Below are 20210 nucleotides of genomic sequence, written 5' to 3'. Positions count from 1 at the left end.
AGGCTGGGAGAGGCTGAGGCGTTGGGGAAAGGCTGAGAGAGGAGGCTGCGAGGACGAGGCTGAGAGAGGAGGCTCAGAGAGAGAGGCAGAGGGAAGAGGCTGAGCGGAACGAGGTAGAGACTGAGGGAGGAGGCTCAGAGGAAAGAGGTCGGGGGAAGGAGGAGGCAGCGGGGAGGAGGCTGAGAGCAGGAGGTCGAGTCTGAGGGAGGAGGCTCAGAGAAAAGGAAAGGAAGTCGAGGCTGAGGGAAGAGGCAGAGGCCGAGCGGGGGTCTTTTGGGGAAGCCTGGGGTAACTTGATGGAGGGAGGTGGGATCTCAGGAAGCCTGATTGGGGAGAGTTTGAGTGGGTCTCCTGGAGGGGAGGCTGAGTTCAAGCGGGGAGGCAGGATCTGGCAGAGAAGGGTGCAAGGATTTGTTTCCCTGCCGAGAATACAAAGGTCTTCCTCTGCCCCTTTGCTTCCTCACCCTTTTTGGTGAGAGTCCTGCAGGAGTCACCACCTCCTGTCACCAGCCTCCCCTCCCCCAGTCCCTGAGCTGGGCCTGCAGTTGCTGCTGGGAAATGGGGCCCCTGGGCTTGGAAGGAGAAAGATGCAACCTGTTAAAACAGACTTTTTCATTCAACAGAAGCCTGTGGAGCAGCTTACTCTGTACTAGGGACGTTTAGGTGCTGGGGCCATGGGGCTGATCAGGTCACTTCTCATCTTCCCTCAGTCTGGAGGGGGAGATGGGCAGTGACAGAATTGCTTTCCAATATCATGCTGGGATAAAGGAAAGCTCAGAGTGTTTTGGGAGCACAGAGTAGAGGCACCCAGCTGAGCCTGCGGAGTCTGGGTGGGAGGTGCCATCTCAGTTAGGACCTGAAGAACGGGAGTTACTAGCCAGGCCCAGGGAAGGCAAAGATGATGTTAAGTTTAGAAGTAAGAGAGAGGACAGCATTTTTGAAAGACAGCAGGTATGTGTATAGTACGGCTGAGACATAGGTTTGAATGTAGAGTGTAGAAAGTCAGGGAATAGGCTGGAGGGAAAGGTTGCAAGTGATGAGGCTGGAAAAGAAATGGAGACCAGATCATGAAGGGCTGGGCACTCTGTCTTAAGGAAGCTGAACTTTATTCTGAGTGCACTTGTGAATCATTGAAGTTTTATGCAGCCTGGTGACATCATCAGACTTATACCTTAGAATTATCACTCTGAGACAGAAATTAAGTACACAAATGTAGGGGTAATGAAGAAGGCAAGGATCCCAAACTCCTGCGTTGGGTAGTTTGATGTGTTAGGCTATCTCAGTTGATAACTTTGGGTTTTGTATTTTTTTTCTTAAGACTATATTTATTTATTTGGCAGAGGGAGAGCATAAGCAGAGGGAGTGGCAGGCAGAGGGAGTGGGAGAAGCAGGCTTTCTGCTGAGCAGGGAGCCTGACTTGGGGCTTGATCCCAGGACCCAGGGACCACAACCTGAGCCAGAGGCAGATGCCCAACTGACTGAGCCACCCAGGCGCCCCTGGGCTTTATACTTTTAAGAAATACTTTTTGGGAGATATCCAAGTAGAAGCATTCAGAAGGCTGTTGGCCATTCAGGTCTGCAGTTTAGTAGGAATGAGAAGAGAGAGATTTTTGGAAGTTTTCAGCATACAGATGGTAATTTTCGTTACAGAGGGTGCGATCACCCAAGAAGTTGTACAGGGTGGCAAGAGAAGAGGATCCTTGGCGGAATTCTAAGGAAGCAGACTGAGGAAAAGTCTAGTGCTTTTCATGCTTCGTACTCCCCTGTCACAGTGCTTGTCGCTGTCTATTGGAATTGCCTGTGGACTTGTTCATTCTTCTTAGACAGTAATCTCCTTAGAAATTGGGGTCGTGTCTTACCTAGCTCTGTATGCTCAGCCCCCAGAACAGTGCCTTGGTCATAGCGGGCTCTCAATAAATACTTAAATTGTGCAAGGGGAATGTAAGTGAACCAGAAAGTCTTTTCTTTGTTGTTGTTTTTTTCTTTAAGTAGGCTCCGCACTCAGCATGGAGCCCCCCATGGGGCTTAAACTCATGACAACTGTGAGTGAGATCAAGACCTGAATGAGATCAGGAGTCAACTGCTTAACCAATGAGCCATCCGGGCACCCCAGAAAGTCTTGGGTTACAGTAGCCAAAAGAAGGTGGGAGTGGCAACTTGTTGGCCAGAACTGTTTCTTGTGCGCAGTTTCAGAGTGAAGCTAGAGTGCAGAAGATTGAAGAATGAATGGATGGGTGAAGAGAAGACGTCATATTGAACCCTTTTCAAAGGAAGCTTGGTTGGGGCAGAAAGAAAAGGTTGTTTATAAAAGGGGATGTAGGGGCACCTGGGTGGCTCAGTGGGTTAAAGCCTCTGCCTTCAGCTCAGGTCGTGATCCCAGGGTCCTGGGATCGAGCCCCGTATCAGGCTCTCTGCTCAGTGGGGAGCCTGCTTCCTCCTCTCTCTCTCTCTCTGCCTGCCTCTCCACCTACTTGTGATCTCTCTCTCTCTCTGTCAAATAAATAAAATCTTTAAAAAAAATTAAAAAAAAAATAAAATAAAAGGGGATGTAGTGGCTGAGGGTCGAGCATATTCAAAATCCGAATGTAAAATAACCAGAGGGAGTGGTTGAAGATAGAGGAGAGAGGGGCTGGTATTGATGGAGGTTCCTGAGGAGGCCAGGTGAGATGGAAACCAGAGCACAGGGAGGGACATTAGACTTTCCAGGGGAAGTTTCTTCATGATGAGAGGCAAGGAAAAGTTTAAATGTAGGTACGCTGGATGGGGAGAAAGTTGAGGGAGTTTTCAAAATGAAGGAACCAGAGTATTCTTTTTCCTGTGAGTGGTGGAGGGCAGTTGGAAGAGTAGTCATCTCAAAGAGAGATAGCTGTTAAGTAGCTGTTGTGAAAGAGGGAGCTAGGAAAATAAATTTGGAAGGACTGCTGGGCAGTGGTGAGGGCTCATTCGAGGCTGGAGCCTGTGACTTTGTGGTCGTATTGGTTTACACAGTTGTTGTTGTTGTTGTTGTTTTAAGATTTTATTCATTTAGGGGCACCTGGGTGGCTCAGTGGGTTAAAGCCTCTGCCTTTGGCTCAGGTCATGGTCTCGGGGTCCTGGGATCGAGCCCCGCATCGGGCTCTCTGCTCGGCGGGGAGCCTGCTTCCCTTCCTCTCTCTCTGCCTGCCTCTCTGCCTGCTTGTGACCTCTGTCTGTCAAATAAATAAAATCTTAAAAAAAAAAAAAGATTTTATTCATTTAACAGAGAGGGAAAATACAAGCAGGGAGAGCAGCAGGCAGAGTGAGAGGGAGAAGCAGGCTCCCTGCTGAGCCAGGAGCTGGATATGGGACATGTGGGACTCAATCCCAGGACTCTGGGATCATGAACTGAGCTGAAGGCAGCCGCTTAACGAACTGAGCCACTCAGGCATCCCTGTTTGCACAGTTTTGTGATCTCTACACCGTAGTTTAAAACAAGAAAAAGTGAAAAGACCTTAGTCTTTAGACAAAGGAGATGGCTTACTTTTTGAAAAATTGCTTGTGAGTTTTGCAGTGAGGTCACTAACTTGGGACCCACACTTAGTTCTGCCCCTCAGAAGCTTTGCAGCTTCTGAGGCCTACCTTTGAAGGCCTCAAGTCACTGTCCTATAAAACTGATAAACTTTGAGAAGAGTGAGGAAAAGCTCTCTAAATTATGAAGGTAGTATCTAAATAAAAAAGATGATTTCTTTTCAAAAGTCAGCAACTGGATTAAAAGCTGTTAGGAAAAGGATGGTGCCTCTGTACCCCACCCCCAGGGACACCCCTAGCCTTCTAGATAAGTTATCTTAGTTCCCCAAGTCTTAGCCTTGGCTGAGTTCAGGTTTGATAGGCAGGGGAGTTGCTGGGGATTAAGGCCCAGGCGAGAGACAATGGTAAGCCAGGAATCCAGTTACGTAATGGTAATGGTCATGTTACTGTCTGCCTTTAGATTGGGTCTGCATCAGGATGTCTCAGCCAATGCCTTGAGAATTTATTCTGCCAAATCCCCATGACTAATAAGGTGGTCTGAGGGTCTCTGGAAATAAATTTCCTCCTGCCTTCTCTGCTACTGCATCTCAAAAGTCTGTGTCTGTATGAGACAAGGGTCCCAATTGAGTGCCCCAAATACTACATTCTGGCTTGTGGCTCTGGCTGAGAGCACAGATCTTGCCCTCAGAGGCTTCACTAAGATTAAGAGAAGAGGGTAAAAGGACATTAAGTGGAAACTAAGGAAATTTGAATAAAGCATGGGCTTTTAGTCAATGATACTGTGTCAGTGTTGGTTCATTAATTGTAACAAATACTTCCTATTTTATCATGTAGAATGCTGGTAATAGGGGAAACTGCCTGTTGGGTATCTGAGAACTCTCTGTACTATCTTTGCAATTTTTCTATAAATCTAAAAATTGTTCTAAAAAGTAAAGTCTATTAAAAAGACAGAGAAGAGGGTGAGATCCCAAACATCCAGCTGTTCAGAAGTTTTCCATTGTCCCTGGCCATGTCTATGATGAAGAGGATTGGAGCATGGTTTAGATGCTCTTGGTGGCGTTCCCCACAGTGCATTGCTCCCTGGAATGCAGACTGGTACTGACACCACCAAAACCACAGTGTGTAAGAGGCTGGGACCTTCTTTTCACTGGTGCTCAGAGATCTGCCTCATTCTGATGGACCTCTAAGGAGGGATCCTTGGGTGTTCAGTTCTCTTGATTTTTTTGTTTCGTTTTGTTTTTGTTTTCGTTGGCTTGGGTTTTTTTAGTTTTGTTTTGTATTTTTTCTCTTTCTTTCTTTCTTTCTTTCTTTCTTTTTTAAATAAGCTCTGTGCCCGAGGTGGGCCTGGAACTCATGGCCCTGAGATCAAGAGTCGCTTCCCCTAGTAACTAAGCCAACCAGGCACCCCCACTTGATTTTTGGAGTATTTGTGCCAGGAATTTTGTGCCAAGCAGATTCACAGAACCCTCTAGATTAAGTGCAAACTGAAGTAGGTACCTGGGAAACCCAATGCAGCTTTTAGGATACTGGATTTGGAGTCAGAATAGTTGACCCCTGCATCACTTGTTAGTTGTATGATCTTGAATAGGCACTTCACTTCTCTGAGTCTCACTCAGTTCAGTTCCTTGAATCTTTATTTAGCCATTATGTTGTATAGGGTGCATTTGTCCTTGCCTTCAAAGAGCATCCAGTCTTATGGATATAAATAGATATATAAGTAATTAAGATACAAAACAAAATTTATTTGTTTATTATTTATTTATTTATAAAGATTTTATTTATCCATTTGAGAGAGAGTGGGGAGAGGTAGAAGCAGACTTCCTGCGGGGCAGGGAGCCAGATGCGGGGCCATGTGGGGCTTATGCAGGGCTCCATCCCAGGACCTAGAGTTCATAACCTGAGCCAAAGGCAGATGCTTAGCCATCTGAGCCACCCAGGCACCCCTCAGAACAAATTTATTAAGTGATATATACAAATGGAGAGGAAACGACCCTTTATTTTTTAAATTTTTTTAAGATTTTATTTATTTATTTGACAGACAAAGATCACAAGCAGGCAGAGAGGCAGACAGAGAGGGAGACAGAGAGAGAGAGAAAAGCAGGAAGCCCGATGCAGGGCTTGATCCCAGGACCCTGGGATCAGGACCTGAGCCAAAGACAGAGGCTTAACCCTCTGAGCCACCCAGGTGCCCCATGACCCTTTATTTTGATCAGGATTATGTTTGGTGCTTAAGCTGGGCTTTGTAGTATGAGGATCATCAGAAAAGGAAGGACATTCTGGGTCAAAGGAACAGTCTTAACAAAGGCTACTTGGGTGTGAAGGTGAATGCCATGTTCAGGATGCTGATAATCATGTAGTGTGTTGAGAACAGAGACTGGCAAGTTTTCTGTAAATGTCCCCATAGTAAATATTTTTGGCCTTGTGTGCCATGTGGGTGGGTCTCTGTGGCGACTGTTTATTCAATTCTATTACAATGTGAAAGCAGCCATAGGCAAGATTTAAATTAATGGGCATGGCTGTGTTCCAGTACAGTCTTATTTACAAAAACAGGCAGCCTGTAGTATTTGGCGCAAGGGCCATAGTTTGCCTACTCTGGTTTAGGGCAGAGAGCCGGGAGAGGGAGAGAGCAGGAAAGAGATACGGCAGATAGTTTGAGTTGAAAGCAGAGGAACCAATTAGAAGTCTATTGTTATGGATAAAGTGAGAGATGATGAGTTTAGTGCTTTTATTTTTAATTTTTAAAATTTAAAAATTAGGGGCGCCTGGGTGGCTCAGTGGGTTAAGCCGCTGCCTTCGGCTCAGGTCATGATCTCAGGGTCCTGGGATCGAGTCCCACATCGGGTTCTCTGCTCAGCAGAGATCCTGCTTCCCTCTCTCTCTCTCTGCCTGCCTCTCCATCTACTTGTGATCTCTCTCTGTCAAATAAATAAATAAAATCTAAAAAAAAAAAAAATTTTTAAAATTAAATTTAAATTAAATTAAATTTAAATTATTTGTGTGTGTATAATTTATTTATTTATTTGAGACAGAGAGAGAGAGAGGGAACACAAGCAGAGGGAGTAGGAGAGGGAGAAGCAGGCTTCCCACTGAGCAGGGTGCTCGATGCGGGGCTGGATCCCAGGACCCTGGGATCATGACCTGAGCCACCCAGTACCCCAAGAGTTTAGTTTTCTTATCTATAAAATGGGAATAATGCTCCTGTCCTGTTTTACCAGGTTATTGTGAGGATCTAGTAAGAAAATGAATGTAAATGTGCTTTAACTTCATAAAATGTTATAAAGCGAAAGAGGTGAACTCTGACTTATAGTGATTTTGAATAGTAATGGTTATTCTTCTGTTGTGGGAGTGACTCCTTTGGAGATACAGTGAGGTGAGTCACCTCACTGCTGCTATTCTCCTGTAGCTCTGGAATGAACCCTTCACACTGTCTAGTGCCTATGGGTAATAAGTGCTGGCCTCCCCAGGGTCCCCTGCTTTGTTTGTTTCTTTTTTTTTTTTTTTAAGATTTTATTTATTCATGGGGTACCTGGGTGGCTCAGTGGGTTAAAGCCTCTGCCTTTGGCTTGGGTCATGATCTCGGGGCCCTGGGATCGAGCCCCGCATCGGGCTCTCTGCTCAGCAGAGAGCCTGCTTCCTCCTCTCTGTCTCTCTCTGCCTGCCTCTCTGCCTACTTGTGATCTCTATCTGTCAAATAAATAAATAAAATCTTTAAAAAAAAAGATTTTATTTATTCATTTGAGACAGGTACAGAGAGAGAGAACATGAGCAGGGGAAGAGGCAGAGGGAGGGGAAGAAGCAGGCTCCCCGCTGAGCTGGGAGCCTGATGTGGGGCTCATCCCAGAACCCCTGATGTGGGGCTCCATCTCAGAACCCTGACGCGGGGCTCCATCCCAGAACTCTGAGCCGAAGGCAGATGGTTAACCATCTGAGTCATGCAGGCACCCCTGTTTATTTCTGTTTTGTTTTGTGTTTTTTGTTTTGGAGTTACTCTTCCTTGAAGTGGGTGAGAATCTTGGAAACTAGAACGAAAGAGAAAGAATTTGACTAGGAGATGGTTATAAAAATTCCTGGATTCTCCTGGGAGTGTGTGTTTAACTGTGTCACTGAAACTGCTGCTCTTTCTTCTTCAGGAGATGTTGGAAACTACTATTACGGACAAGGCCATCCAATGAAGCCTCACCGAATCCGTATGACTCACAATTTGCTACTTAACTATGGTCTCTACCGAAAAATGGAAATCTATGTGAGTTACTGGGAGCCCCACCACTCCCTAACCCCATCAGCTCTGGTCATATGTTACTCATCTCATTTTCTCAACTACTCATTCATCAAATGTGTTGCACGCCTGCTATGTGGCAGACACTGTAAATGATAGAGATTTCTGTTTTTAAAGGTTTCACTCCAGTGCTGGAAACTGACAGGCACACAAATAAATTATATTATATTCTGTAAGTGCAACAATTAAAGAATGTACAAGATGCAGAGAAAATGAGAAGTGAAGGAGGAAGGGAGCCTTGGAAAGTTTCCTGGAGGTGCTATCTGAGCAGATTTTTAAAAAAATATTTTATTTATTTATTTATTTGACAGATCACGAGTAGGCAGAGAGGCAGGCAGAGAGAGAGAGGAGGAAGCAGGCTCCCCGCCGAGCAGAGAGCCTGATGCGGGGCTTGATCCCAAGGCCCTGGGATTATGACCTGAGCCAAAGGCAGAGGCTTTAACGCACTGAGCTACCCAGGGGTCCCATGAGCAGAATTTTAAATATTGAATAGAATTTAGCCTGGAGTTTAGGAGGGGACTGATCTTCTAGACCAAGGGAAGAGTGTAGACAAAAAGGCAAAGAGGTGAGAACAATGTGGTGTATTTGGGAAAATTATAAGTGGTTTGGTGTTTAGGTAGTGCTATAGTGTAAAGTGTATAGTGTGAGTGAGGGTACCTAGAGCTGGAGAGGTCAGCAAGGATTAGATATGCTGTACTATGTAATAAACAGTTCTAATGGACTAGGATCAGAAAATTCCAATGCCCAAAAAAAAGAGTGATCAGGACTGTTTTGAACCAGACAAGACTCTGATTACTAGAGAACATAGACTCTCTAACTGCTTAACTTGGTTCCAGCTGATTTTTGCCCACCTGCCCATTTTTATTTAATTAATTAGCTAATTGAGATTTCACTTATTTATTTGCGAGAGAGAGAGAGCATGAGCAGCGGGAGAGGAAGAAGCAGACTCCTCACTGAGCAGGGACCCTAGGATCATGACCTGAGCCAAAGGTATACATTGAACTTACTGAGCCATCCAGGTGCCCCCACCTACTGGGTTTTAGAGAGAAGCTAGAAATCCACTTTATTATGTAATATGGGACCTGATCTCAAGAACCTGAGATCATGCCCTTAGCTGAAACCAAGAGTTGGATGCTTAATATACTATGCCACCTTGTTGCCCCAAAGATCTACACCCACTGTGGGGCTGGAACTCACAACCCCGAGATCAGGAGTCTCATGCTCTACTGCCTGAGCCAGCCAGGCATCATCAGGTAATGGATTTTAAATCAAAGAGAGATAAAAACAGGCATGCATTTTATTTTTATTTGTTTATTCATTTATTTAAAAGATTTTATTTATTTGTTAGGGAGAGAGAGAAGGAGGGAGAGGGAGAAGTAATCTGTACACCCAGTGTGGGGCTAAAACTCACAAGCCCGAGATCAAGAGTCGCATGCTCCACCAACTGACCCAATCAGGGGCCCCCGGGCATGCTTTTCAGAAGCAGGGAAGCCAGTTAGGAGGCTGTTGCAAAGATCCAAATGAGAAAATAAAGAAGGGCTGAGGGCCCATGTTACCTTATGGTTAGAGCCCAAGAGTTGGTGGTTAAAGTCTGTGCTGGCAGCTTAAGTAACCTAGCAACAGCAGTGTCCTTCCTCACCATTCCAGAGACTGAAAGGAGATAAGTCTTCTGTTATGTCCTTAGAGCCACTGGAGGCAGCTGGGGAAGCGAGGAGGGAAGGTAGAGGAGCAGACAGACATTGGGATCAGAGAGCTTTTTCGGGTGTGAGAAGCATCTGGGAATGAGAAACATAAAAGGTAGCAGACGGAGGTTTTGAGGGACTCGAGGGAGCAGACTAGCAGCTAGATAAAGAGAGGATACCTAAATGGGGAAGAGCGAGCACCAAGACCTTGCGGAGCTGGCTCGTCCACATCTGTACCACGCTCATCTGGCCCCAGCCTGCCTCCTTTCCTGCCACTCCCCTCTCAGAATCCTCTGAGTCTCCCAGATGGGATTCTGCCTCTTTCCACCCTGTCCTGACTGAGAGGATCACTGACTCTGCCCAATCATATTTTACTCATCTTCAAAAGTCACCTCAAGCCCTATTTCTTTCTTTCATTTGGTAGATTTTTATTGAATACTTGTCATACCCCAGGGACTATATTAACCTCCATGAGTGATATTGAGATATTAAAAAATGGATTCTATCTTCAAGTGAGAGGAAAGATAAACTAACAGTTATTGAAGACTGCTTAGGTGGTAGGCCAGGGCTACCTGTTAGTTCATGTAATCCTTATAGCAACCCTAATTTATAGATGGGAAAACAAGGTCAGAGAGGATAATTAATGTGTTCAAAGTCACATAGCTTTTAACAGATGAGCTAAGACTCCAACCCAGATCTCTCTGGTTCCAGAGTCTTTATGTGTCCATTTGTCATTTGTCCTTTAAGCTGTATATGTGTGTGTGTGTGTGTGTGTGTGTGTGTGTGTGTGTGTGTGTGTATATATATATATATTTTTTTTTTTTTTTTTTTTTTTTAGTAGGTTCCATGCCCAGTGTGGAGCCCAGTGCTGGGCCTGAATTCACAACCCTGAGATCAAGATCTGAGCTGAGATTAAGAGCTGGATGCTTAATCATTTGAGCCACCCAGTTGCCCCTGCAAGCAATATTTTAACGAAAAGCCTAGAAGTAGTTGGTTTCCGGACTTTTTGGTGATGTCATAAGGGAGCCAGCTCAGGCATCTTAGCTTATTGATTTTTTTTTTAAAGAGTTAATTTATTTATTTGACAGACAGAGCTCACAAGTAGGCAGAGAGGCAGGCAGAGAGAGAGAGAGGGAAACAGGCTTCCCGCTGAGCAGAGAGCCTGATGTGGGGCTCCATCCCAGGACCTGGAGACCATGACCAGAGCCGAAGACAGAGGCTTAACCCACTGAGCCACCCAGGAGCCCCATTATTGATTTTTTTAAAGATTTATTTTATTTATTTTAGAGAGCAAGTGGTGGGGGAAGAGGCAAGGGAAAGGAAGAGAGAGAATCTCAAGCAGATGCCCCGAGTACCGTGGAACCCAACGCAGGGCCGATCTTGTGACCCATGAGATCATGACCTGAGCTGAAATCAAGAGCTGGATGCTTAACCAGCTGAGCCACCCAGGCGCCCCAGCTTATTGGATTTTATCCTTTTGTTTTTTTACCTTGAAATCCCATGATAGCTGTCTCAGCTGCAAGTATTATGTGTTTGTACAACAGAATACAAAGAGGAAGGGCACGAGAGGCAAACGGATCATTCTCCACTCTCCCTATCCCACACTCCCTTTTTTTTTCTTTTTTTAAAGATTTTATTTATTTATTTGACAGTGAGAGAGATCACAAGTAGGCAGAGAGGCAGGCAGAGGGAGAGGGAAGCAGGCTCCCCGCTGCACAGAGAGCCCTATGTGGGGCTCGATCCCAGGACCCCGAGATCATGACTTGAGCTGAAGGCAGAGGCCCAACCCACTGAGCCACCCAGGCACCCCCACACTCCCTTTTTATTAAAGAGAAAAACCCTTCCCAGAAGTTTCCCAGCAGATTTCCCCATAAATCTCACTGGGTCATTTGCCACCCTTAGACCATTCACCAGCCATTGGTTAAGACTAATCACATTCGGTTCCTTTGGCTGAGTCCATGAACACCCAACCAAACTGAGATCTGTTACCAAGAAAGGAGAGAATGGCTCTTTGGGAAGCATCTAACAGTGGCTGTCATAGAAACAATAATACCTTATTAGAAATTTCTTCATCTGTACGTATTATTATAAACTTCTTTTTTTTTTTTTAATATTTTATTTATTTTATTTGAGAGAGAGAGACAGTGAGAGAGAGCATGAGCGAGGAGAAGGTCAGAGGGAGAAGCAGACTCCCCGTGGAGCTGGGAGCCTGATGTGGGACTCGATCCAGGGACTCCAGGATCATGACCTGAGCCGAAGGCAGTTGCCCAACCAACTGAGCCACCCAGGCGCCCTTATTGTAAACTTCTAAAGCAAAATTCTAGTATAATCTCTTTCTTAAATCTCTAAGATTTAAGAGATTTGTTCTGTTTAATGTGATCCATTTTCTTCTCTGGCCCTACTTCTCCATTGAGAATGAATCTTCCATCCTCTTCCCCCAACGGTGTTTCTGTGCATTCATCCCTTCTGTCTTCTCCTTTCTCTGGGCTGTGGTCCTAGTATTCCTTTCCCAAAACACAGATATCCATTTTAATATCTGTCCTGAAATTGCTGGCTTTTGAGAGTCAGTCTTAGAAGAAGCTCCTTAGACTTGTTATGGAAGTTGCTGTATGCTGGGGTATCTGGCTGGCTCAGTTGGTAAAGCATGCATCTCTCGATCTTGGGGTTGTAAGTTTGAGCCCCATGTTGGATGTAAAGATTACTTAAAAATAAAATCTTAAAAAAAGAAGTTGCTATATTCTATCTCTATACCTGAAAGAGACATGTTGAAGTCTTTCACGCAGTGGTCCCTCCCCCAGTTCTGCCTCCACACATCTAATTAATCTCTCCCAGAATCTATATCCTCATTTTTCATCCAGGAACCTTCCTATTTACATAATCAACAATTCTGCTCTCTTCCTTGCCTTGGATGCTAATTTTGTATATTCCCAGGCTTCTTATTCATCGCCTTCTGTTCTTTTGTGCTTTTTTTAAAAAATGTTTTTATAAAATATTGAGTTGATATGAAAGAATTTTTATAAAATATGTGGAAGGTATAAAGAATCACAATACAATTAATACCACCTAGTTTAAGAAAACAAACATTGCCAGGACTGCTAAAGCCCCAATATGCCCTTCCCTGATCCTGTGTACTCTCTTCCCCAGAGTTAACCTCTGCCCTGTATTTGGGGCTTATTTCTTTGCTTTTTAAAGATAATTTTACCAGTATGAATTCTTTATTTTTTTTTTAAGATTTTATTTATTTGACAGAGATCACAAGTAGGCAGAGAGGCAGGCAGAGAAGGGGGGGGGGGAGCAGGCTCCCCGCTGAGCAGAGAGCCCCATGCACGGCTCAATCCCAGGACCCTGAGATCATGACCTGAGCCGGAGGCAGAGGCTTAACCCACTGAGCCACCCAGGTGCCCCCAGGTTTCTTTATTAAGTCCCTTTTCAAGCCTTTTATCCATTTTCCTATTTGTCTGTTTTTATTTTAATTGGACCTTAGATATGCAGAATTGGAATAAATATTATCCTTGGCTCATAAGCATCAAAAGAAGTTCCATTTTTGGTCTTTTTAAAATATATATTTTACATTTTCTTACTCATTTAGTAAATATTTTAATGGTGCTATACACATCCGTATTCTTGCATCCCACATTCTTCTGAATTTTGTGTTTATTATTCTCTTGCTTTCTAAAAAATGTTTATCCTGTGTGTATAGGGCTAAACAATATATAGTAATTATTTACTTCTTTTTGAACTTTTTAAAAAAACCACACAGGTGTCCCCCCTTTTAAAGTTTATTTTTAATGATCTCCACACCCAGTATAGGGCTTGAACTCACGACTCTGTGATCAACAGTTGCATGCTCTTCGGGGCATCTGGGTGACTTAGTCAGTTAAGTGTCTGACTTCAGCTCAGGTCATGAACTCAAGGTCCTGGGATCAAGCCCTGCATCAGGCTCTGCACTCAGTGGGGAGTCTGCTTCTCCTGTTCCTTTCCCTTTGCCCCTTCCCACCCCCCCCCCGGCTGCTCATCCCTTCTCTTGCAAATAAATAAATAAATAAATGAAATCTTTTTTTTTTTAAAAGATTCCAGTTATTTATTACTTGAGAGAGAGAAAAAGATTGAGAGAATGAATAGGAGGAGGGGCAGAGGGAGAAGCAGAGTCCCTGCAGAGCAGCCCCCAGGACCCTGGGATCATGACCTGAACCAAAAGCAGACACTGAACTGACTGAGCCATCCAGGGGCCCAATAAAAATTTTTTTTTTTTTTTAAGATTTTATTTATTTATTTGACAGAGATCACAAGCAGGCAGAGAGACAGGCAGAGAGAGAGGGGGAAGCAGGCTCCCCTCTGAGCAGGGAGCCCAATGTGGGGCTTGATCCCAGGACCCTGAGACCATGATCTGAGCAGAAGACAGAGGCTTAACCCACTGAGCCACCCAGGCAACCCCAATAAAATCTTTTTTTTAAAAAGGTTGTGTGGGGCGCCTGGGTGGCCCAGTTGGCTAAGTGACTGCATTTGGCTCAGGTCATGATCCTGGAGTCCCCAGATCAAGTCCCACATCAGGCTCCCTGCTGGGCAGGGAGTCTGCTCCTGCTGACCTCTCTCCTCTCATGCTCTCTCTCTCTCATTCTCTCTTTCTCTCTCTCAAATAAATAAATAAAATCTTAAAAAAAAAAAAAAAAGTTGTGTGCTCTTTGAGCTGAGCCAGCCAGGTACCCCCTATGACTTGCTTTTATCATTCAATTACTATGTTAGTAAAATCCATCTGCCTTGCTTCATATAACTATCATTCTTCCATTTTTCTCTGTTGAATAATATTTTATTGTCATTATACTTCAATTTATCCCTTCTCCCATGATCTTAATTTGTATCTCATTTTTTATTTAAAGATTTTATTTATATATTTATTTGAGAGAATGAGAGAGGGAGAGAAAGCACATGAGGCAGATGGAGAGGCAGAGGAAGAAGCAGGCTCTCAGCCGAGCAGGGAGCCCCACGTGGGGCTGGATCCCAGGACCCCGGGATCATGACCTGAACCGAAGGCAGACGCTTAACTGACTGAGCCACCTACGCGCCCCTGTATCTCATTTTTTAATTTTGGGAACAGTGCTCTGACTATTCTTGTACATGTCTCTTAGTGCATATATTCAAAAGTTTTCTTTGGGCTCTTTCTCTAGTACTAGAACTGCTGGACTGTAGGATTTATGAATATGAAATGCCATGTTGCTTTTCATTGTGGTCAGATGAATTTATACTCCCACTGGTAATGCGTAAGTGATACCTTGAGGGGCACCTGACTGGCTCAGTTGGTGTTGTGTGGCTCTTGATCTTGGGGTTATAAGTTCAAACCCCACCTGGAGTGTGGAGATTACTTAAAGTAAAATATTAAAAAAAAAAAAAAAGATACCTTGATTCATATCTTTTCCCATACTTAGACTTTCAATTTTGCCAACCAAATGAGTATAAATAGTATGTAATTGTGGTCTTGATTTGCATTTCACTAGTGACCAGTGAAAATAAGTATCTTCTATGCTTATTAACTATTTGTAGGTCATCTACTGTGACATGTCTTTTCTTTTGCCCATTTTCCTGTTTTGGGTTGTTTGGGTTTCTTTTCTTTTTTTTTTTAAAGATTTTATTTATTTATTTGACAGAGAGATCACAAGCAGGCAGAGAGGCAGGCAGAGAGAGAGGAGGAAGCAGGCTCCCTGCTGAGCAGAGAGCCCGATGCGGGGCTCAATCCCAGGACTCTGAGATCGTGACCTGAGCCGAAGGCAGTGGCTTAACCCACTGAGCCACCCAGGCGCCCCGGGTTTCTTTTTTTCTTACCAATTTGTAGTAGTTCTTTATTCTGGTATAAATCAAGCCCTGCATCGGGCTCCCTGCTCGGCAGGCAGCCTGCTTCTCCCTCTCCCACTCCCCCTGCTTGTGTTCCCTCTCTCGATGTTTCTCTCTCTATCAAATAAATAAATAAAATCTTAAAAAAAAAAAGATAATATATTTTAGAGAGAGGTACGAGACAAAGAGGAACAGAGGGAGAGAGAGAGAGAATATTTAAGCAGAATCTGTGCTGAGTATGGAACCCAATGTGTTTGGATCCCATGACCCCAAGATCACTCACCACCTGAGCCAAAACCAAGAGTCAGACGCTAACCAACTGTGCCACCCAGGCACCCTGCTCTAAATATCTTCTGTTCTGGTTTTGTCTTCTTACTCTAATGTATCTTTAATAATCAGAAATTCTTGATTTGAATATAGTCATATTTATTAATTGTTTCCTTTATAATGGCTTTTGTGTCTTAAGAAATCTTTCTCTTGAGGCACCTGGCTAGCTTAGTCCAAAGAGCATGCAACTCTTGATCTCCAGATTGTGTTTGAGCTCCACCTTGGATGTGGAGATTACTTAAGAAAAGAAAAGAAAATACTTTTCAACTCTTAAGGTATTCTCCTAAGTTTATCTGTTAAAAGCTTTATAGGGGGGCACCTGGCTGGCTCTGTCAGTAGAGCACGTGGGTCTTGGTCTTGGAGTTGTAAGTTCAAGCCCCATAATGGGCATAGAACTTACTTTAAAAATAAAATTTAATTAAAAAAAAATAAAAGCTTTATAGGTTTGCCTTTACATATATGTATTTACTGTATCTATAATTGATTTGTTAATATGGTTTGAGGTAGGAATCCACTGAAAATTTCCCCCCATATTGGAGCTGATTTACTAAGTCTATTGTTTCCCCCACTGACCTAACTGCCAGCTCTTTTATATATGAGATGTCCATATTTGTTCATTCCACAAATACTTGAAGCTCCTACTTTGTGACAGACACTGTGGATGGGTTTGTTTCTGGGCTCTGTGTTCTGGTGACTTGATCGGCTTATTGACCCGTATGCCAATACCCAGTGGCTTAATAATAATGACTCCTCAGTAGGTCTTGATATCTACTAGCACAAGTCCTCCCACTTTGTTCTTTTTTTTTTTTAAGGTTTTTAAAATTTATTTATTTATGTATTTGACAGAGAATACAAGGAGGAACACAAGCAGGGGTGGCGGAAAAGGGAGAAGCAGGCTTCCCAACTAGCAGGGAGCCTGATACGGGGCTCGAACCCAGGACCTGAGGTGAAAGCAGATGCTTAATTACTGAGCACCCAGGCGCCCCTCCCACTTTGTTCTTAAAAAAAGAAAGTGACTTGCTATTTGCCCTTTGTACTTCTCTATAAATTTTAGAATTCACTCATCAAGTACTACAAACACATATGCTGGGATTTTGGTTGTAATTTTATTGAATTTTTTTTTTTAAGATCTTATTTATTTATTTGAGAGAGAATGAGTGAGAGAAAGCATGAGAGAGGAGAAGGTCAGAGGGAGAAGCAGACTCCCCAAGAAGCTGAGAACCCAATGCGGGACTTGATCCTGGTAGTCCGGGATTATGACTTGAGCCGAAAGGCAGTCGCTCAACCACCTGAGCCACCCAGGCGCCCTTTATTGAATTTTTATAGCATTTTAGGGAGAACCGATTTTTTGAGACTATTTAGTCTTTGAGTCCATGAACATGGTATATCTCCCATTTATTTAGGAGTTTTTATTTTACTTCTTATTTATTTTTTTAATTAAGTCTTTTTATTTTATTTTTTATCCTTCTAAAGATTTCATTTATTCATTTGAGAGGGAGAGAAAGAGCAGGCATGAGCAGGGGGAGAGACAGAGGCTGAGGGAGAAGCAGACTCCCCACTGAACAGGGAGCCTGATACAGGGCTCAACCCCAGGACCGCGGGATCAACCAACAGATACACCCACACACCCCTAGTTAAGTCTTTTTAAATATCTTCTATAAAGGCTTCTTTTAGCTTCTTTGTTGTAAATATAATATGGGCACAGAAAAATGTATAAAACATATGTGTAATTTAACAGTTCGGTATACAGTAAACATGGATGTAAACACCAGCTAGTTCAAGAAGTAGAACCCTGCTTATCCCCGCCCTGATCACAGCTGCTTCTCTTGCTGCAGAGGTAACCAGAATCCTGACTTTTCTATTAATTGCTCCTCATTCTTCTTCATAATTTAATGACCTAAATATGCATCCCTAATACAGTATGGTTCAATTTTGCCAAACTTGATATAAGTGGAATTACACAATATCTATTTCTTGTAGTTTGTTCATTTTAATTGCTGTGTAGTATTTTACTATAGAATGTTCCATAATTTATCCATTCAGCTGTTGATGGGTTGTTGAGATTTTGGCTATCAGTCTAAAGTTTTATAAATTTCTCTGTAAAGGTCATGCACATCATTCATTTGATTTTTTTCCCCCAAGTATTTCTTTATAATGCTCTCATGAACTGTATCTTTAAAATTTTTCATATTTAGGGCGCCTGGGTGGCTCAGTGGGTTAAGCCGCTGCCTTCGTTCGGCTCAGGTCATGATCTCAGGGTCCTGGGATCGAGTCCCACATCGGGCTCTCTGCTCAGCAGGAAGCCTGCTTCCCTCCCTCTCTCTCTCTGCCTGCCTCTCCGTCTACTTGTGATCTCTCTCTGTCAAATAAATAAATAAAATCTTAAAAAAAAATTTCATATTTAGATTATTTACTGGGATATAGAAATGTAATGCAGTTTTTTTTTTTTTAAGATTTTATTTATTTATTTGACAGAGAGAAATCACAAGTAAGCATAGAGGCAGGCAGAGAGAGAGGAGGAATCAGGCTCCCTGCTGAGCAGAAAGCCCTATGTGGGGCTCGAACCCAGGACCTGGGATCATGACCTGAGCCGAAGGCAGCGGCTCAACCCACTGAGCCACCCAGGCGCCCCTGAAATGCAGTTTTTAAAAAAATTTAAACATATGTCCAAGCTCTTTATAAATCTCTTTCTGCTATTTTTTTAAAGATTTTATTTATTTATTTGACAGACAGAAATCACAAGTAGGCAGAGGCAGGCAGAGAGAGAGAAGGGGAAGCATGCTCCCTGCTGAGCAGAGAGTCCATTGCAGGGCTCCATCCCAGGACCCTGAGATCATGGCCTGAGCCGAAGGCAGAGGCTTTAACACACTGAGCCACCCAGGCGGCCCTGCTATTTGTTGTTTCTGTGAGCTCTTTGTTTGCTTGCATATTTTGTGATTTTTTTTTTTTAAGATTTTATTTATTTGAGAGGAGGGGGAAGAGAGAGAGAACACAAGCAGGGGAGAGGGGCAGCAGGAAAGGTAGAGAGGAACAAGAAGACTCCCTGCTGAGCTGTGGGGCTCCATCCCAGCACCCTGAGATCATGACCCAAGCTGAAGACAGATGCTTAATTAACTGAGCCACACAGGTACCCTTGCATGTTCTGTGACTTTTGACTGTGAGGCCGTATTTCTTGAAACTCTGTGGCTTGGGATGAAGTTATGTTCTTAGAGCAAGATTTGCTTTTACTTCGTGAAAGAGGTGGCTTTTGAGATGGGCTTTGTCTTTGTTGAAGGTAGTAGATCAGGGGTGCGGAGTTAAGGGCGGTTTCTGTCTTGAGCAACTGGGTAGATGTGGGTGAGTATGGGAACCCTGGGAAAAAAGAGCATAGGAGAAATAATGCGGGGATGCGGTCAGGATTATGGGGGAGGTATAATGAAGGGGATAGGCAGTGGGTTGAAATGGAAGTCAAGAAAGAGTGGAGTTAAGGATTACACTTAGTTTCTCAGCCTGAGTGGATGTTAGTGTCATTAACTAAAATAGTAAAAGAGAAGTCTGGAAGTGAAGTTAAATTTGAATGCGTCTGGGTTCTCTCTAAGTTGTTATATCCAGTTGGATTTGAAATGCCTCTAGGATTCACAGGTGGAGCTGGCTGAGAAGCTGTTGGAATTGTGAATCTGGAGCTCAGAGCAAAAATCAAGATGGAGTGAGTCTGGGCAGGTATCTTTGTAGAAGGGATAGTCAGAGCTGCATCCACAACATTGCCATGAGGGTAAAGAGCTTAATATAGTAAAAACAATTTAGTATTTGGAGCCAAGTCTTGTTTCTTTCAGTATGGGTGTGTTATAGAAAACAGTCTTCAGAGCACCTGGGTGGCTCAACTGTTGAACAGCTGCCTCGGGCTCAGGTTGTGGTCCTGGGGTCCGGGGATCGAGCCCCACACTGGGCTCCTTGCTCAGCGGGAAGTCTGCTTCTTCCTCTCCCACTCCCCCTGCTCATGGTCCCTCTCTCGCTGTTCGCTGTGTCTCTCTGTCAAATAAATAAATAAAATATTAAAAAAAAAATCTTCATTTTGTAGTCTTACATTCTTCCTTATATTAAGTGAGGCTGAAGCAAGAGCGAGCTAGTGCCTGCAGCCACGCCTCGGGGTCCCTAGTCCAATTTACCAGCTGCGGAGGGCAAAGTACTTCACCTCCCTATGGGCAAAGGGAGGGTACTAATCGTACAGAGTTTAAGAGGTTGCTGTAAGGGTCACAAAACGACATACAGTGCCTGGCTCAGGGTAAACAATGTTAAGTGTGGGTTGAAAAGGCTTTAGAAAGGTATTGGTAGTTAGAAAAGCAGAGGGTCATCTTAGAAGAAAACCTACTTTTAAGGGATGAGAGGAAGAGAAGAGAAATTTAAAAATTTTTTTAAATAAGATTTTATTTATTCATGTAATTATTTAAGGCAGAGAGAGAAAGAGTGAGCCCGAGAAGGGGGATGGGCAGAGGGAGACAGAGAAACAGACTCCTGACTGAGCGCAGAGTCTGACACCGGGTTGGATCCTAGGATCCTGAAATCATGACCTGAGCTGAAGGTAGATGCCTAATGGTCTGAGCCACCCAGGTGTCCCTAGAAGACAATTTTTCTTT

General features: G+C 43.7%; 1 protein-coding gene across 1 annotated transcript in view; it reads left to right on the top strand.

Moving 5' to 3' along the window:
• Positions 1-20210, top strand: part of HDAC1 (histone deacetylase 1) — a 35404-nt gene that overhangs the window by 222 nt on the left and 14972 nt on the right. Inside the window, exon 2 of the mRNA XM_047726765.1 lies at positions 7617-7729. Within this exon, the coding sequence (XP_047582721.1) occupies positions 7617-7729 (113 nt within the window). The remainder of the gene's footprint in view (positions 1-7616; positions 7730-20210) is intronic.

Source organism: Lutra lutra, chromosome 4 (genome assembly GCF_902655055.1).
Source record: "Lutra lutra chromosome 4, mLutLut1.2, whole genome shotgun sequence".
NCBI lineage: Eukaryota > Metazoa > Chordata > Mammalia > Carnivora > Mustelidae > Lutra > Lutra lutra.
Note: the sequence above shows the minus strand (reverse complement) of the source record. Positions and strands in the feature narration are given on the sequence as shown.